The following is a 20043-nucleotide window of genomic DNA, read 5'->3' as shown; positions in this document are numbered from 1 at the left end:
TCACCCACAAGTGACACCTGCTTAGCCATATCTCTTAGGAAAAAAACTAAAATAGGTAAAATCTTCCTTTTTTTTTTTTTTTTTTTTGAGTTCACTGAATTTTGCAATTCAGTTTTTTGTTTTCACCATAGAAAAATAAAATAAAAATGTGACTACTAAAATTGTGAGTTTATATTTCACAATTCTGACTGTTTATATCTCGCAGAATTGTTAGACCAAGAATTTGCAATTCTCTTTTTTTTAAGTAATTATTATACTTAATTAGTGCAGTTAATTAAGTATAAAAATAAAATCTTTGTGTTTCTTTGCTCTCACTAGGCGAGATCGCTCTGCTGATGAACCGACCCCGTGCAGCTACCGTGGTGGCGCGCGGGCCGCTCAAATGCGTCAAGCTGGACAGGCCGCGTTTCGAGCGTGTGCTGGGACCATGTTCAGACATCCTCAAACGCAACATCCAACAGTACAACAGCTTCGTGTCGCTCTCCGTCTGAGACGCCCCTCCCCTAAAAACCTATACCGCAGGGTCCACCTCACCATTTAGCTTCTCATTTAAGCGTTCCCAGGCTCATTACTGCTTCATTAAGTGCTTCCCATGTGACTGTCACGTCAGGCGAGAGCTTTAGCAGCCGCTTTCATCGTCGGACATTCAGAGCCAAATGAAAGGCCAGACAATCAAACGTACGTTCCTCCAATCAAATCACAGCCTTTACTCTGCAGTGTTTTTACCTTTAATTCCAAGCAGTAAATGAAAACAACATAAATATATTTATAGTAGAGTTATTCTAAAACCGTTTTAAATTCCTAGTTTTATAAGGTGAACTGACTACATATGTAACAGAGTAAGACAGACGAGTGATGTTTGGCTGTACTGATTATATTCGTTAAGTCTTACTGCCTCATTTCCCTCCTCTATCAAAGCTACACGGAGAAAAAGCAGTCAGGAACATGAACATACATGCGGTTTTATTTCTTCTCATCATTCCAGCACACACTCTCACTATTTGTGTTTCAGTTGCTTACTGTAGTAACTAGTGAGGCCGTTCCTGTGCAGTATCTAAACGTTTAGGGTTTATTGTAAGAGAAACTGGCTGACTGATTTTTAAAACTGATTTTTAAGCTGATATCTCCTCAAACCCATAGTAGTTTCTGTTCTGTTACGATGCCAGTGCCAAACGTTGGACAGAGCCTCACGTCTTGACTTGAATTTAGCTTCTAGAGGTGAGCGTGACAGATATTTGACAGCGTGATAAAAATTGTATTTGTGTGTTCCCGCATGTGCGCCGTCACCGAATGAGCTTTCAGTCCGAATGTTTCAGTATTTACCTTTTTGTCAGTATATGCCGAGAAATACCAGTTTTATTTTTTAATAAGCTTATTTTTCCACAACGGTGCACAGTGGCATATTTAGTCGCATGTCATAATTTCAAGTGTTTCTGTGGCTATTTTTTTAAGGAATAGTGCACCCAAAAATGAATTTTTTTCTGAAAATTTACTCATTCTCAGGTCAGACAAGATGTGGATGATTTTGTTTCTTCATCAGATTTGGAGAAATGTAGCATTGCATCACTTGCTCACCAAAGGATCCTCTGCAGTGAATGGGTGCCGTCAGAATGAGAGTCTATTTGTTTCTTACAAACCCGCAGCTTTTGGCTTCTCAAGATGTTAAGTGATGGACTGGAGTGGTGTGGATTACTTGTGGATTATTGTGATGTTTTTATCAGCTGTTTGGACTCTCATTCTGACGGCACCCATTCACTGCAGAGCATCCATTGCTGAGACACTGATGCAATGCTACATTTCTCCAAATCTGATGAAGAAACGAACTCATCTACATCTTGAATGGCCTGAGGGTGAATACATTTTCAGCAAATTTTTGGGAGAACTATTCCTTTAAACTGGCTTGTAGCAGTTTTAATGTCGAAATAAAAGACTGAAACGATTATAAACGGAGGTTTTAACGTCCACGCCGAGGTCTCTGGTTTCTAGTGGTACTGTTTGAAAACAGAGGCTCACAAAAACAGTCATAAAGCAGAAAATGAAATTCTTTCTGCTTACAACATCATGAATGACGTCAATATCTTTTGATACGTTTTTATAAAAACTCCACAAGGAGTTCTTTAAGTTAAAATGAACATTGGTGATTTGATGTTTACATGTCCATATTCTGTTTTGCTGTTAAACAATCCAAAGCGATCAATGTTTGATTCTCTTTATTTAGATAACAAGTCTCATTGTTCCTTGTTTTAGTTTTTGAGAAATGCGTATTAAAATGGTGTGCAACAGAAAGGTTTTTCAGATTCTTTCAGCTTTATCTTGGCATCTTCGTCACATTTATTAGGTTCATTTCCCCTGAAATAATAGGGCCAGAATCTCACACACACCCATCTTCACGGCAGTGACGCTTGTGTCTGTGTGAATGGGCAGAATGACTGATGAATAAACATGAATAGAGCTGCACCTTCAAACACGTTTTATTTGTCAATGTTACCCAGATGTGTAGTCTGATTTCCAGTGAGTTTTGCGCAGAAAATAATCTTTTTGGTATAGATCACCCAAATGGCAGTTTAAGCAATAAAAAGGTTGTTATTGAACCATCAAATGCAGCAGAAGACTTTCTTTCCAAGCAAATGCTCAAATTTCTTACAAGTTGTCATAAATATACAAGGGGCAGCGTTCAACCGAGAAAAAAATCTGACCGTTCAGAATGGAATTATTACTATATATATATATATATATATATATATATATATTTATAATTTTAATAGTAAGTCAAACTTGTAGGCATTATGCAACAAATAAATAATCTCAAACAGCAGTATGTTACATTACATGGTTGTCATGATCATGTGGCATATGAGTGCTGTCCAGTACATATATACATAAATAAATGATTTGATCGAATTATTTTAATTTTGTGTTAAAATATATTCATTTTTGGCAGTTTGATTCAAATGAGCTTTATTTCCGGTTTATTTGTCACAGAAAAGGAAGGTCCACTTGAGTACACTGCATTGTGGGATATATTACATGCAATGTGCTTTGTTGTACACATTCAAAAGTTTGTGGTCAGTAAGATGTTTATTTCCGTTGAATTATAATTTCAGATATCCTTGGTTTGTATGCTGTGTGGCATTTGCTGAATCTGTTCTCATCCAACAGATGGGACTGAATTAACTGAATTTTAATTTTTTTACATGTCATGTTCTTAGACAAGTCATGGCTGCTTGAGTGCTAAAATCAGATCATGTTTTTATGCTTAAATTTCAGTTTTATTATACTCAAATGTGTTAAAAGATAATACAAGTTTTTACACACGTCACACAAGGCTTTCTGTCAGCTGGCAGTCAGGAACTGGACTGAATCAGAAAGTATGCAAATATTTTGTCATTTTAATGAGGCAATGTGAGAATGTGACAAACAGTAATGAATAGTTGACCGGGATTTGATTTACAGTTTTTCAGATTATGTTTATCCACCACCACCAATTCAGAAATTAACATTTTGAGCATTTGATCTGGATTTGGTGAACCCAAATTTATTTCTGCTAGCTGAGACACTAATGATGACGAATTTAAGCTATAGCTTCAACTTGCAATACAATACTGCAACAGAGTGGTGAACCACAAGTTGCAACAACGCTTTTCAAAGATCCCACTTGACAGCCTGTGAAGTACAACCAGATGAGACCGCTGAGGATTACACGCTTAGGATCCGTCTGGAAAGTCAGAAATCTGTCTCGCAACCTACCGCAGAGTTTCTCTGGTGATGTGGCCTGTTTGTGTGCTACATCACCAGCTCAGCCGCCACTAATAGTTGTTTGTATAAAAATGGACAGAAAGGGAACGGATAATCAGAGGAAATGCTTCTTGCTGTGCAGTTAAAGCACCACATGAATGGTGTGTTTGCTGATGTAAGGAGATCTGTAGATCTGAATGCTGCTGCATCTGTCTGGCTCTGGGATTTTAGAGCTGTCGGCAGCTTTTGTTAGGGAGCTTTTTGAAGTAATATTACATGGCCTCTTTTTAGCATAATTATGATACAAAGTCATAAACATGAGATAAAAGGTCCAAATTATAAGATAAGAAGTTGAAATGATGAGGTAAAAAGTGATACTTATGAGATAGAATGTTGGAATTATGAGATATTCATCATGACAGTCAAAATTGACAAAAAGTCATAATTGAAAATTTCTTTTTTTTTTGGAATTGACTTTTTTGTTTCACTGGTTTATGATCATTTGGACATTTTTGTGTCAATAATGACTTATCTCATAATTTTGACATTTTTGACTATCATATTTATAAGTCATAATTTCAACTTTTGATCTCTCTGGCTTATCTCATAATTTCTATTTATGTGATCATTTTGGCTGTTATAATTATGACTTTGTATCTCATAATTTTGACTTTTTGTCACTTTTGACAATTAAGATTTGTTTAGTAATATCAGACAGCCCTTTTTAGCCAATCATAATTAGGATAAAATCATAAATATGAGATAAACGGTCAACATTATGAGTTAAAATTACATACTTTTGTAGTTGTATTATATATAGTTATATATTGACATTGAGATACTAAGTCATCGTGACAAAAATTGTACTTTTTAGAATTGACGTTTTATCTCATTTTAAATGTTTCATGATCATTTCAACTTTTATCTCATAATTTACATTTCTTGACAATTTCAGAGCTCTTCATCTCGATAATTACTTAATTATCTCATAATTTTGATTGTCTCATAATTATAAGTCATAATTTCAACCTTTTTATCTCTGTGGCCTTTATCTCTTAATTTTAATTGGTGAAATTTTGTTAAATTCATAATTATGACTGTATCTCATAATTTTGACAGTTAAGACTTAGTAATATCACACAGCCCTTTTTCACCAATCGGAAATATGAATAATTTTTCCTCCTGGTGTCCTTAGATGCCATGATTTTGGATTTAGTTCAGTGGCTTAGTCTGGAAGTTATCATAACGTCACTTCAGTGGATTGCTGATATCTCCTCAAACCCTCGCTCTTCTCGTTCCGTCACCTGTTATTTCCTCCTGGGTGGCTTGTAGTTACTCTGGATGACTCTACAAAATCTCTGATCACCACTTGTGGTTCTCCCAGCTTCTTCACACACTTCCCTACTGTCCTGAGCACATGGCCGAGCCGGCGGTCCAAGGCCTGCAGGTGGTCCTCAGTCAGAACTGGCGAGAGAGGGTCTCTGGAGAGGGATTCCCTCATGACGTCGCTCAGGCGGTACTCGGACTTCGCCAAAAGCTTCAGTCTAAATAGCGTGGAACGCTTGATCCTGCGAGAGGCCATGCGTTTTGTGAGTAAGACTGTATGTCTCATACAACTGTTCGTAAATGAACTTCAGAATCATATAATTTAATAAATATTTCAGAAAGATTCTTACATGCAACATTGGGTCAATGGAGCAAGAATGGACATCTCATCGTCGGAATGCCGGCCAAATCTGCAGTAAACAAGAGGATGAAGAAGCCCGTTTTGTCCATATAATAAAAATAAATAAATCATGCTTTCGTAAATCATAAATAGGAGATAAAAAAATCCAAATTATGACAAAAACTTACATTTTTAGATACTAATATCTAATATGTGTCTATCTAATAATATGTCATAATCATAACAGACAAAATTATGACACAAAGTCATAATTATGACCTAAAATTCTACTTCTTATCTCATATTTCGATTTTTATGTGATCATTTCCACTTTATCTCATAATTTTGACTGTCAAAATGTCGACTTTTTATCTCAATTATGACCTACTAAATACATTTAGACTTTTTTTCATAATGTTGACTTTTTATCTCATATAGATATTTTTCTCATATTTTTGTCATAATTTTGACATTTTGTCACATTTTAACTTCTCAATTTTGACTTACGTGATTATTTTGACTTATGTCATGATTATGACTTTGTATCTCATCAATTTCAACTTTTTATCTCTGACTTTTTTCCATGATTTCGACCTTATATCTTATCATTTTAACTTTTTTGTCCATTTTGACTTTAATCTCAATTATGACTTTATCTCATAATTTGAACATTTATCATAATGTTGACTTTATCTTATAACTGACTTTTATCTTATAATTTTGACTTTTTGTCAATTTCAACTTTTATCTCGACTTTTTGTCATGATTTCAACCTTTTATCTCATAATTGTGACTTTTTTTGTTAGTTTCGACTTTTCTCTCATTTCAAATTTTTTTTTGTCAATTTCAACTTTTTATCTCATAATTGACTTTTTGTCATAATTTCAAATTTTATGTCATGATTTACCAAAGCATTATATTTTTTCTTATATCAGAAATGAGCTTTCATAACCACTCTTTTAACTTCTCAATTTTGACTTACGTGATAATTTTGACTTATGTCATGATTATGACTTTGTATCTCATCAATTTCAACTTTTTATCTCTGACTTTTTTCCATGATTTCGACCTTATATCTTATCATTTTAACTTTTTTGTCCATTTTGACTTTAATCTCAATTATGACTTTATCTCATAATTTGAACATTTATCATAATGTTGACTTTATCTTATAACTGACTTTTATCTTATAATTTTGACTTTTTGTCAATTTCAACTTTTATCTCGACTTTTTGTCATGATTTCAACCTTTTCTCTCATAATTTCAATTTTTTTTTGTCAATTTCAGCTTTTTATCTCATAATTGACTTTTTGTCATAATTTCTAAATTTATGTCATGATTTACCAAAGCATTGTATTTTTTCTTATATCAAAAATTGTAACTTTCATAACCACTCTGATAAACAGTGAAAGGGGCTAGTCACACATAACATGTTTTTTTTCATTTAAAAATGCGAGATGCAAGGCAGTGGAATGAAACAGAAACGAAAGGTCTAGAGACACGTTTTAAAAGCTGAACTTTTGACTTGAGTGCTGTGTTTATTGAACACCATGTATTGCACAAGACACTGCAAAAGACGCGAGTGCAATGGCCAAAAACAATGAAAAAGCAGTGCATTGCAAAAATGCGTTCAGTGTTAACGACCCCAAAAGTTTACAGATGAGAACATACCCTCTGGCATTGTCTAAGTGGAGCAGGAAGCCATCGTCTCCAAACTTGGTGAAAATTTCATAGTGGTGCCTGTCCATGTTTCCTAAAACATGAAAGAGACATTTTTTCCTTTAAGGTCAGTACACTGGCTTATGTAACTCTGGATTTAAAGTTTCCTTATTGTCAGTGTGATGCTTATTTTAGTGCGAAACCAACCATCAACACCCTACTTTGATCATCAGGTATGAAAAATTGTTTCATGTACGTTTTACGTGAAGTTTTGACAAAATTAATTACATTAAGTGTCGATATGGAAAGCGTTTACATGCCTGTAAGGAAGTCAAATATTGCCATGTCAATAATGTTGAGCAGTCTGTTCCCAGAGTTGTAGGGATAAAGTTTTTTGACATTATCACAGTATAACGGATTGACCTCCCACCTGAGAAGAAAGAGAAGAAGTTAATTGCTTCAAGCTGTTGGACACATCTGAACATTACTGAACTTTAGACCCTTTTGTGAGCATGACAAACATTTTTGTTTCTTAGCCATGGTCTGTATCAAGAGCTGGATTTCTCAAATCCAAATAAGGACATTCTACACTTCATAAAACAACAAATGTTGATCGGACCGGAATACTGTTTTATTTTCTGTATAAATCAAGTTAAACTGAATCTAAACGGACTCTTTTTACTTTCTTAAAACACATTCCTGCTCTTATTAAGTCCCAGAAAGAAAAGAAACATTCTTTGTACTCAAAACTGAAGTGTGATTTAGTGCGTATGAGAGTCAGAGCGTACTCCTCTCTCCCGGTGAAACTGTAGGCGCGTATCCAGGGGTTTGGGATGGAGATCCGCGGGGCGATGCTCAAGCCCGGTAGATAAGCAGACATGGAGCCCTCCAGCAGATCAGGATGACCACACACGGCATACTCCGACTTGCACACGTATAAACACTTAGCAAAGAAACACGTGTTGTTGGCTGGTCAAGAAATAAGAAAAGCATTTAAAGCAACTCACTCTCTGATAAAAACTGGCCCAAAATTATACATATAAACAGACAGAACTGTTCAAATGTTTGGGGTTAGAATTTTTAGTTTTGTATGCTCACCAAAAGTGCATTAATTTGATTTGAAAAAATACAGTAACATTTTTGTGATATTGTAATATATTATTAAAGTTTGAAATGCAAATTTTTTTATTTCAATATATTTTAAAATGTAATTTATTTCTGTGATCAAAGCTGGATTTTCAGCATCATTACTCCAGTCTTCAGTGTCACATGATCTTCAGAAATCATTCTAATATGCTGATTTGCTGCTTCATATTTTTGTGGAAACAGTGATACATTTTTCTTTTCAGGATTCTTTGATGAATGTAAAGTTAAAAAAACTAGAAATCTTTTGTAACATTATAAATGTCTTTACTGACACTTTTGATAAATTTAATGCATCCTTTCTGAATAAAAATAATAATTTCTTAAAAAAAACGTACTTACCCCAAACTTTTGAACAGAAGCATTTGTTATATTTATTTTGTTAAAAATGTGTTTTGACTAGTAATGCAAACCTGGAGAGTTGAAGAAGACACTGCGCAGTTCCTCATTGTGTGTTATGTACAAAATCTCACCCGTCACATTAATGAATCGTCCCGCCACGGGTGGAACTCTCCGGAAGTCCAGCACTCTGCACACAATCCACATATTCACACATTCATGGATGGCCATCTAAGTCAGCTTTACTATCAACCTGATTTTCGACAAATGAAGTCTCTTTAAATCATATTTTGAGTGAGATATCCTAAAATATCTAAATAGGTTTGCTAAAGGAATTTCTATCAGATTTCAGCTTATCCAGTAGCATCTTACTTGACCCTTAGAGGATTTTCAATTCAAACTACGTTTGCTTTTCCTTCAGTGTGTTTTTGACTAGTCATTTTTCTTCAGCTGAAGAGGTTTGGCTGAGTGTTTAATCAAGCTCAGATGAGGAATAACTTGCAGGAAAACACCCTTTTCTCAAGTGGCTTTGCTTACACCACTAATGACAGGGTTCTTTGTACAGCTGCTTTGGAAATGATATGCATTGTAAAAAGCGCTACACAAATAAACTGAACTGACCTGTAAACTGACCTCCTCTACAGTGAGAAAAATGAGGATTCATCAACATGTTTTACGATAGCTAACAATACAATGACATTATTAAAGCATTATTGAAGTACGTAACATCTGTGCCACTAGACCCGCCCCAAACTCATGCTATGCAACAGAGCCCGCCCATTTTTTAGGTTCTAGTATTTTTCCGATTCATTTTTCCCATAGGGATTTTGTTTAAGAGTTATAAGCCATGAACTAACAAGCGACAAAGGTACAAGACTGTGAACTTACTGGCTTTGATAACTGACTGTGAAAGAACTACAATCCCATGAAGCATTGCGAATGACATAATGAATTAAAACAGTGTGCACTGAATTTATTTAATACACGAGTTTCACAATTTGAGTTGAATTACTGAAATAAATGAACTTTTCCACGACATTCTAATTTATTGAGATGCACCTGTATATAAAAAAAACTATTGATTTGCCTGTTTTGATTCTCTGATTGGAAGAATTATGGGTAATGTAGTTTTTCACCAAGAATTCTAATGCTCAACAGGATTATTTAAGAAACAAACTGAAATAACTCAACTCCAACAAAAGCATATACAATCTATCTACAACCCTGTAGCTCAAAACAGGTATGTCTTTAACAGCTTCAAAAATCAATTCCCCTGTGGAAAAAATAAATGGGATTTTTACTTCCAGAACCCGACTGTTGCACTCTATTGGATGAAGTAATGTTGCTGTGCTAGTCTGGATGAGATGTTCAAAAAAGGACTTGAAAATTGCTGTGGACTTGAAAATCAACATGAAAATTGCTGACAAGAGTTTTTGTGTCTGTAATCTAGTAAATCATAAGTGACGTTTTATAGCCTCTGTTTTAGTGAATTCCCTTGATGTCTGTTGCAGTCTGCCCTAAGGTTTCATCACCATATAATCGTCCACAATAGACCTCACCAAATATGCTTTGGCGAGAGTAATCATGCTGAACCTCACTGTCTCAACAGGCCTAAACAATGATGTACAGTATCCCACTGAGGTGCTGCCTGAGGGATTTCATCTGTTTACTCATATCAGATCCTTCACTGTATAATTCATTCCTGTGTGTCTGTCAATCCGGTCGCATTCGCTGTGTGACTCTAATCGACGTTCATCTGCCTCACCTGTCGAGGTGGAAAGCTGCTATCTCAGCATTGTGTCTCTGAAAGTCGACAAAATAGAAGAAGTTCTCCGGCGTCTCTTCATGTCTCTTCTGTCTGAAATCAAAAAGGACCATTTCTATCAGTTCAACCTAAACCTAAACCAAAGTGTAGTAATATGTAAATCTAAATAGAAAAGTGATACCTCATTGGTTTAAACATAGCTTTGCCAAAATCTTGGAGCTTTAGGGCCAACTTCAGGTGAAGACCGCTTGGTTTAACCACTGATTGGACAGTCAGAATAAAAGAAAACAGTTATATTTCCTTCTTAATATGAATGTACAGGTTAAAAAAAAAAAATATATATATATATAGTATTGTGAAAATATTAGTGCTGTCAAAATAAGAATTAAGAAAGAAATTATTAGTAAAAAGACTATTAATTAACAACAGTTTTTGTGTTAACACATTTAAAGTGCCCTATTATGTCATTTTTAAGGTTCCTAATATTGTTTTGGGAGTCTCCTTCAAAAGGTTTACATGCATGCAAGGTCAAAATACACTTTTGTTGTCTCAGAATATGCATTTAATATCACCTCGTTTTCCAAGGATTCTCAAACGATTCGTTCGAAGCAGTTCAAAGATTCAGTCTTTCTAAGCCCCTCCTTTCGGAAACGATACACCGATTGCCATAGTTCTGTATTTTGAACGCTCGATGGAAAAATTGAACATTATTTATCATACTTACAGGATGTGATTCAGTGGAGCCAGCTGGTCCAAATAAACTGGGTGCTGAGCCGTCTTTCAAGAGCAAGTGTTTTGTGAATCTCGGGCAGTGTTGCCAGATTGGAAATGTCCAAGTATCGTACCAGAAGCTCAAAATTATCGTATTTGGAAGAAAATTATCATACACGAGTAAAAACGTACAGAATACAGCTATTTATCTACTAGATTAGAACAACAACTTTTTGACACAACCTTCAAATCACCACAATAAATAAATAACTATGCTAGGGCCCTATGAAATACGTTATGTTACGTATGAAATACGTTTTTTTTTTATTCCAAATTTAAATTTTTTTGGATTCTGTTTTTTTTTTCATTTTAATTTTTCTGGACTCCTTTTTAAATTGTTAAATTAAATTTTATTAATCAAAAGCACGTCTAATTAAATAATGAAACGTATACAATTCAAAATCAAATCTATTAAAAAGTTTAACAAAAATTATGTTTAGGGTCTTATGAAATGTTCTATTTTTTTCACCTTGTTTATTGTTACCAAATTCTGTGTTTTAATATGTCTAATTATTTGAATGCATAAAAACTACTTTTATTTATAGACTCATGAAATGTATTTTTTTATTTAGAAATTCTGCGTTGTGTATTTAAATTTTTCTGGTTATCGAATGAAGGCATAACACATTAATTTAATTTATCTTTTAATTAATGAAAATTAAACTAATTTTATTTTTTGGCAAAAAAAGGGGATTTACAATTAAAACATGGAAGAAATATTGTGATTATTCAAATGTGTAACCTCGTGTCGTGGAGGGATTCGAATTACTAACGACAATTCTTTCTTTTGGGAGAGAAAAACTTTATTTATCATGCACTTTTGGGTTTTTAACTTTGCAGATTGTTTGCATTCACATACAGCTACATTACACACCGCATGAAAGGCAACATTCGAAATGGCACAATAGGGGCACTTTAACAGAGAATACTTATTTTTCTGTAATAAAACATATTCAGTTATATATAACTAAAGTAAAATAATAAAACAATGTTTCTAAATGTTGTATATATAATAATATACAAGTTATTATACTGGATATCATTTAGAAAATCATTAATAATGATTATATATTAACATTATCATTAATATTATGACTATTCATGGATATAATAATTTTTCTCTAAAACATATTCAGTTATATATTTGAAGTAAAGTAATAAAAAAGTGTGTAAGTTTTATATATATGCAATATGTTTCTAATTTATATGCAAAATGATCCAGAATAATGACTTCCAAGAAACGCATTCCTTTTTTTAATGTGTTGTGGTGGAAAATAGGATTAAAAATGTCAGGAGATTGTTCTAACACTTGACTCTTTTTGGACTGTGAGATCTTATTTTTTGCTCCCCAGAGTCGACCTTTCGGCTGTAATAGTTTAATTATAGAGGGATCTTTACATAACAGGGCTTGCGGTGAACACAACGCTCCACCAGTGCTGTTCCTTTAGCTTTGTCTGAGGGTTTGGCAAGCCGTGGCAGGCTGCCGGCAATCCTAAACCGCACCGCTCCAACTTCATTTAGCTCCTTTCCAGCACAATCATATCAATAGTTCACAAACTCAACCATGCTCCAAAATAACACACGAGTAATAAGCGAAACAGAAAAACAACACAAAAGTTCAAGGCAAACAATAAAAACGTTGTAGTTATACTGTATTAGACATTCAATAAGGCCAAAAAGAGCTAAAATGGGGAAACGAACAATAGCATTTGGTTCATGTGTAAGCGCTCGCGGCCAGATGCGGTTGTGTGGTTTTAGCATCACTGTCTGTTATGGGACGGTGCTGGTGGACATTAAGAGACGTTTACTCTAGACTTTCGTGAGTGGCAGCTGTTTGTTTCTGAAAGGCTTATAAAATGGCCTCATCTACCTTAAACCAGTGGCCATTCATTATAAAACACGGCCATTGAAACTAGGCCTTTGTTAGTGGCTTTCTACTCTACACCACCGACTTGCAATTAGTGCTGGGCGATATACCGGTTCAAACAGTAAACCGGTTTGAATCACGCACACGGTATGAATTTTGAAAAAAATGGTATACAAGTGGCTAAGCAATGTAGAAAGCGTCTTGAATTGAGAGGTTATGGATGCCAACAGCAGCAAGTAAATTAGGCGCGGTCACTTTAAGACACAATGCATGGCTCTAATATAACGATACACATCAGATTGTTGACACAACTGTTTGCGTTCACTTAAGACATAGCCAACAGTTTTTCGAGGATACTCGCTAAGACGGGTATTTTGACATGTATCATGTATTTGTCTGTTCAAGCGCAAGAAGACACAAAACTCAATTCGATGATCATTGGCTGCGAGACGCGGCTCTCTGTGTGTGCACCGAACAATGCATGAGTACTTGCACTTCTTCTTATGCTTGAATGCTTTAAAATCTCTTGAATGTTTAAAATGACAAGGCTTAAAAACACATGCAAATGATAAGCTTTCACGACGACGCGCAGCAGTGGCTTATTAACTGTCCTGAGCGTCTTTCATGCTAGCCTCGGGCAGTCGGTTGAAATCGCCGGGGGCCCCTCCCCCCCACAGCCGTGGGCCCCTATAATCATCACCACCTTTTTCCCCACTAACGACGGCCCTGGTTTTATGTAGCATTATTTCACAAAGCTAAGGTCAGACCATTCTGTTTTTGCTTTAAATTTTGAAATTATACAATCTAATTTACATCAAGAACTGCTCATACTATATGTAGCATGTTCGTTTGGATCGTGATTAAAATGCAGTGGTTCTGCAACAGTTTCATGCATTCTGATTCATATAAACGTGCAGTCAGGTAAAAACATGATACAGATTTTTGGTCAAACCGCTCAGCATTACTTACAATATATATTGGTTTTACTCAATAGCGTCAAAGCTACAGAACTCAAACTAGATCAACTCTACGTAACTTTAACGTAAAGGGGGGAAAAAATTAAAAGACAGCACATGCAGTTTTACATTACATTTTATTGTAAAATACTGTTTTTGAGAAGCAATTAATTGAATTTCACATAGGTTATATTTTTTAACAAGACTATGCTAATACATTTTTATATTGTATACTATATTGTTGTCCATTATATTTAATGTTGTTAAAGTTACACAACTGTTCAAAACTTTGGGGTCTGTAAGATTTTTTTATGTTTTTGAAAGAAGTCTCTTCTGCTCACCAAGGCTGCATTTATTTGACCAAAAATTCAGTAAAAACAATAATATTGTGGAATATTATTACAATTTAAAATAACTGTTTTCTATTTGAATGCATTTTAAAATGTAATTTATTTCTGTGATCAAAGCTGAATTTTCAGTCTTCAGTGTCACATGATCTTCAGAAATCATTCTAATATGCTGATTTGCTGCTCAAGAAACATTTCTGATTATTATCAATGTTCAAACTGCCTCATATTTTTGGGGAAACTGGAATACATTTTATTTTTCAGGATTCTTTGATGAATAGAAAGTTCAAAAGAACAGCATTTATTTGAAATAGATCTTTTTTGTCATTTTAAATGTCTGTACTGTTACTTTTAATAATTTTAATGCATCCTTGCTGAATCACAGTATTAATTTGTAAAAAAAATAAATAAATCTTACAGACTCCAAACTTTTGAACAGTAGTGCATGTTTTTCGTAAGCAAAAGGTATCTCGTCATAATTTACATTTCCAGAAGTTCTTACTCAGAAGTGGCTATCATATTTATTTTTTATTTTGTAAAAAAAAATAGTGTATCTTATCATTTATGCACATTGGAAAGTTTTGTTACTGTTTTCAGCTAAAATGTTAAAATTTGGTAGAACAATAGTGTTAAAAATATACATTTACCTTGTGAGCAGTCACATGCACCCTTCAACGCTTTCTCATCCTGAGTGAAATCTGTCAGACACAATGAAACACTGCACATCAGCTTCTCCAGATGAGAAATACTGCATTAGCATTTATCAGATTTGGGATTTATTTCTCTCTAGCCTCGTTTCCACCAAGCGGTACGGTACGGTACGGTACACCCTGATTCGGCTTGCGTTTCCACCGCCAACAGTACCCTTCTTGATAGGCGTGGTGTATGCCGGAAAGTAGCGATCTACGTCATTCTCGCGCAAAGAAGAAAGTGCAACATTGTCTGTGTGTATGTGTGTGAAAATATAAAATTCTAAAATACACTGTTATGTTTTTTGTGTTTGCGCACACTGATGTAAACAAACCCAACACGCATGAGCAGCACGGTGGAACGAGTGAAGGAGACGCTTCATTCCCCTTGTGTTGTCATTCCCTTTGTAGCACATGCAAGTGAAGATTTTCTGTCAACCAATCAACGTTCTGCAGTGAGTTTAGCTCCACCCTTTAGGTACCGGACTACTGTGCTAGGTACCCCAACGGAAGGGTCCCAAAAAAGTGGTATGGTACGGTTCACTATTTTTGCACCATTCACAACTTCTGACAATGGAAACGGAATTAATTGTGTACCGTACTGAACCGTACCGCTCGGTGGAAACGAGTCTTCTGACATCTAATAGCATCACCTGCGCTGATGACGGTGGCCGTCTGCATGTCCCGCAGGAGTCTGTCGACGCTGCTGTCGTCTCGTGAATACAGCGCATATCGATTGATCCCTAGATGGAACTGCAGCCAGCTGGCCTCCGGGTCAAAGGTCACGGGATGATCGAGTATAGTGATGTTTGAAGCTGCTGCCGCCTCGATGTAGAACTTTTTCATTCTGTGCAGGAGAACAAGAGCTGGCATTAAAGATCGTTTGGGCTTTTACACAAATGTTATCTGTCATTATATAATATTCAGATTCAGAAATGTAAATCTTTTCTCTTTAAACATGAATGAGAGGTACTTTCCTGCACAAAAACTTGGATTGAAACGAGTAGAAATTACACATTTGGTGAGCTCTCTTTTAAGTCATTAACCTAGATAGGTATTATTAGGTGTTCAAATAATGACTTCCCTTGGCATGCGCCTGTGACATGTAGAAACCTTTAAGATGTAAGTTATCCTATTCCAAAACCTCAGCATTCTGCCAACAGCGTTTTTTGGCTCCCATAGAAAGAGACTTTATTTTCTACTATTACTTTAGAACCGAGCCATAAACTGCACACACACACACACACATATAGAGAGAGATATACAGTATATAGAGAGAGAGAATTATAAATAATCAATATTATAATTTTGCTTTATTTGTATTTAATTTTAAAACAAAGGCATAATATAATACTATTATATTATTCAAATAGCATTGCATGAAATATAATTCACACATTCCCAATTTACTGCTGTAACTGTGATAGTTAATCAAAGATAATAAATGAGAAAAAATGAGGGTGGGGCTACATACTGTATATGTAATGTAATTGAATATAATATAATATGCATAACATAATAGTATTATATTAATAATAATCAATATTTATTTAAATAAATGTTACAATTTTACTTTATTTTTTTAAACAAAATGACACTAGATCCATATTATAATGATAACTAATATTTAAATAAATATTTTAATTTTGCTTTATTTTAATTATAAGGAATACAATACTATTATATCAATTAAATGGCATAGCAAGTAATGGCATTCACACATTCCCAACTGACTGCCGTAATGTGATATATTTTCAGAGTAAATAAGATAAAAAGATATTACATGAGAAAAAAGGCGGGACTATAATAAAATATTGATATTTCAGTTTTTGGAATTCCAATGAAATTCAGGTAATGAGGTTATAATATGCAAGAAAATGCTGTAATTACTCATTAGATACTAGGAAAATATAAATCTATAATATAGTATTTTTTAACCACTATTATTTGTGTAACCTTTAACATTTAATTTTGTATGGATCTGGCTGATTTTTTACATCTATTTTGTATTTGGTGTATACAGTGCATTTTATGCATCATGGAATCGAGTCCCTGGCAGAAACAGAATCACCACGTAACAGATCATCGATCCTTTTTGGAGCAAACATTTGCCGTTGATCCTCAGAAATTGTCACCATGACCTCTACAAGCATCAGCTTGAAACAACATCATGGAGAAAAGAGAAATTAGTTGAAAGGCAAATATAAACTCTTGAAATGTTTACTGTGGCAGAGAGCCAGCAGGAGCCCACACATGAAAATATATGTGAATCCTCTTCTCTCTGCTTCCATAGTTACCACACGTCACCAGTGCTTCCACATACTGCGCCGACTCAGTACATACAGCCAGACTCACATTACGCCTCATCAGTGTGTTTATGCTTACAAATACAGCGCAGGGAAACTTTTTAGGTGTTTTTCACCCCCAAATGATCAGCAATCAGAGATGCTGAGCACTGACGGACCCACAACTTCTGAAACAACCAAGTCTTGATTAGTGTGACCTGATTAACGTGGGTGGTTTATGGCAAACCTCTGATTATGTGGGAGACACTCGTGTTGCCCATTGGCCTGGCTGCACTTTAACTGAACGGCATCATGGCCAGTACAATTAAAAGAGTGATTTGTCTACACCACTGCCTATAAAACACAACATATAACATAAAAAACAACTCCTTACTAAACTAAACTGAAAATCCCATTTCCGTGGGGCGGCAAGAATGAGCATTGCTATAAAAAGCTCTTTTAAGCCAAAGATTCTGCAGCAAGGCCTTACGAAGAAAATATAGTGGCCAAGCTCGAGATACAAAAAATATTCAATGAAAAACAATCATTTTTCATTGTTATTTATTAATATATTATATATTATAAATTTGCTTTATTTAAACACACACAAAGGCATAACATAATACTATTAGATTAATTAATATAATTTAGATTTATTTAAAGAAATATTATAATTTTGCATTATTTTTGTTGTTTTAATAATAATACTGTTTTATTTATTCACATAATAATTAATATTTAGTTATTTAAATAAATAAATAAATATCATATTATATTTTTTTGTATTATGATATATGTGATATATAATTTTTTTTTTTAAACACCAAGGCATAATATAATTCTATTATATTAATATGATTAAAATGATTATATATGACTATATAGATACATAGATACATAAATATATATATATATACATTTTTAAACAACATAATATAATACTACTAAAATAAATAACACATTTAAGGTACTTAAATTTTATTATTATTTTTTTTTTATAAATAACACATTAAGGTGCTTTTAACATAATCCTGAAGTATGGCAAAAAGTATCAAACTGTGTGAGATTCCCAGATTTCCACTATAATGTAGTTCTTTGGTGTCGTACTTTGACCCTGACATCAGTGACCACACGCTGTGACCTGCCACCAGGATATGAGACGCCAATTCCACGTGTCCCGATCCAGAGCATTACCACACACGGATCTGTGCACCGCTGGGCCAAACGCAAGCAAACAAACACTGTGAGTCACTTGATCTTCTTTAATCTGCTGGCTCTGTCAGTAATGTCCTGACTGATGTCTTTTCTCAGATCTCAAATGAGGTTGTTAATAACAATAAACTCAAATAACCTACAATAAGCTTATTTAAGCTTTTTTTTTTTTTTTTTTAACAAAGCTTCTTCTAAAATTCGTCAGTAAACAACAGGTTGCCATTGTGACAACTTACCCCCTATCGTCAATGTGTGTTAAGTACTGGTGGAAATGTTCAACACTTATTCCTAGTCAACACTTTAAAGTATGTGTCTATACAGAAGCTGATTTAACAACTTAAAGTGACAACTAGCCCCAGTTTCCCCTGTGATTCATTCTGCTCTGAGTGCGTTCCTGCTAATAAAGACATCACATTATTTAAGATGAAGCCAAACAGTTGAGTACCTCTCCCAGCGGCTCACTTTCCTCTTGCAGTAATTCATGAGCTCCTCTTCCTGTAGTAGCCGTTCGTCGGGCACCAGTTCTGGAAGACGGATGTTGTAGAGCGGATGTCTGAACAGCCGCTCCAGCTTGGAACCTCGCTCGGTGGAAACCACCGTGAAATTCTGGCTGGTCGTCCACGGGATGGTCGTAGCACCTCCGTTCTCCAGGCTGCCATTGGTGACCCTGCATGCACAGCTTTCTCTGGGCAGGTGATACCAGGTTTTAAGTCTGGGAAGCAGGACGAAATGGATGTCGGCCGCCAAGAGTGTGACCAAAGTGACGGCCACCAGCAGCCGGTCCCTCCTCATGTCGCCAGACTGGAGTGACCAGTTGGGTTGAGATGTCCTCCAAGCTGGCTAAGTTTGGAAAAATGATCTCCGCTTCTTCATCGACGAATCCTGCAACTTCTAGTCAGACCAACGTTAGGTTCCCCGCTTATTCCATTCAACACAGCTGCATGCTGCTCCTCACAGTAGCTCGCACATCTGACCCAGACAGCGCAGTGCCCTTGTGAGTCAAGTTGCTTTGCTCTCTCTCTCTGCGTTGTGCTGCTTCGGACTGGAGCGTGGAAGCAGTGCACTTTCCTTGCCTTCGGGCAACATTCCAGCTGCACCTTCCCACTTCCCATGTAGACACAGCCTCCAATCAAAAAACACACACGCAGATAAACACACACACACATGCTGGAGAGAGACAGAGAGGGAGAGGCAGGGAATGAGTCGGAAAGCAGGTCTGAGTGCCAGCGCACACAAACTGAGTGTTTTCAGTCGGGAAATAAAAAGGCCTGGGTTTTTCTCAGCCTCAAACGTTCGCTGGTGAAATGTGCACGTTTCATTGAAACAGCACAACACACTGCTGTGTGAGGTGGATGGGAAGCACTGGTGGAGTTTCCCAGACAACTATTTTGTCTTTGGGATGAGAAGGAAAAAAGGCAAAAACCTCCAAAAAACAAACAAAGGGATACAGAATGAAGCCTAAGAATTGATTTTTAAAAATACATGCGCTTGGCTGTTTTCTGAGGCTTTTGAAAAAAATAAAATAAATAAGATGTATGTATTTGAATTGCATATATATAATTTGGATTATAGAGTTTTGGCAAACTAATAAACTTGTATTAAAGTGTA

The 20043-nt window shown here is 35.3% G+C and overlaps 2 protein-coding genes across 2 annotated transcripts in view; one reads left to right on the top strand and one right to left on the bottom strand.

Annotated features, from left to right (window-relative positions):
- prkar1ab (protein kinase, cAMP-dependent, regulatory, type I, alpha (tissue specific extinguisher 1) b) overlaps positions 1–1407 on the top strand; it is a 10396-nt gene extending 8989 nt beyond the window's left edge. Inside the window, exon 11 of the mRNA XM_016513386.1 lies at positions 319–1407. Coding sequence (XP_016368872.1) covers positions 319–491 — 173 coding nt within the window. The 3' untranslated portion in view covers positions 492–1407. The remainder of the gene's footprint in view (positions 1–318) is intronic.
- A 1674-nt stretch (positions 1408–3081) lies between these two features.
- Positions 3082–19550, bottom strand: fam20a (FAM20A golgi associated secretory pathway pseudokinase). The gene is made up of 11 exons (XM_016513385.1): positions 18881–19550; positions 15592–15785; positions 14897–14947; positions 10490–10568; positions 10309–10401; positions 8618–8733; positions 7850–8030; positions 7382–7491; positions 7074–7155; positions 5412–5471; positions 3082–5303 (listed from the first exon to the last, which is right to left on the bottom strand). Exons 1-11 carry the CDS (start codon positions 19225–19227, stop codon positions 5036–5038), a joined length of 1581 nt encoding a protein of 526 aa, XP_016368871.1. The 5' UTR covers positions 19228–19550; the 3' UTR covers positions 3082–5035.
- Positions 19551–20043: the final 493 nt, after the last annotated feature.

The sequence above is a fragment of the Sinocyclocheilus rhinocerous genome, unplaced genomic scaffold (genome assembly GCF_001515625.1).
Source record: "Sinocyclocheilus rhinocerous isolate Xijiao unplaced genomic scaffold, SAMN03320098_v1.1 scaffold24, whole genome shotgun sequence".
Lineage (NCBI taxonomy): Eukaryota > Metazoa > Chordata > Actinopteri > Cypriniformes > Cyprinidae > Sinocyclocheilus > Sinocyclocheilus rhinocerous.
This window is presented reverse-complemented; position numbering and strand designations above follow the sequence as displayed.

Excerpts from the sequence above, each read along its gene's own strand:
- fam20a (XM_016513385.1), bottom strand. The coding sequence starts at position 19,227 with ATGAGGAGGGACCGGCTGCTGGTGGCCGTCACTTTGGTCACACTCTTG. Across the intron at positions 5,472-7,073 it reads CACTTAGACAATGCCAGAGG|ATTTGGCCGGCATTCCGACG; the intron begins GTATGTTCTCAT and ends TGTTTACTGCAG. Across the intron at positions 5,304-5,411 it reads CCATTGACCCAATGTTGCAT|GATCAAGCGTTCCACGCTAT; the intron begins GTAAGAATCTTT and ends GGCCTCTCGCAG.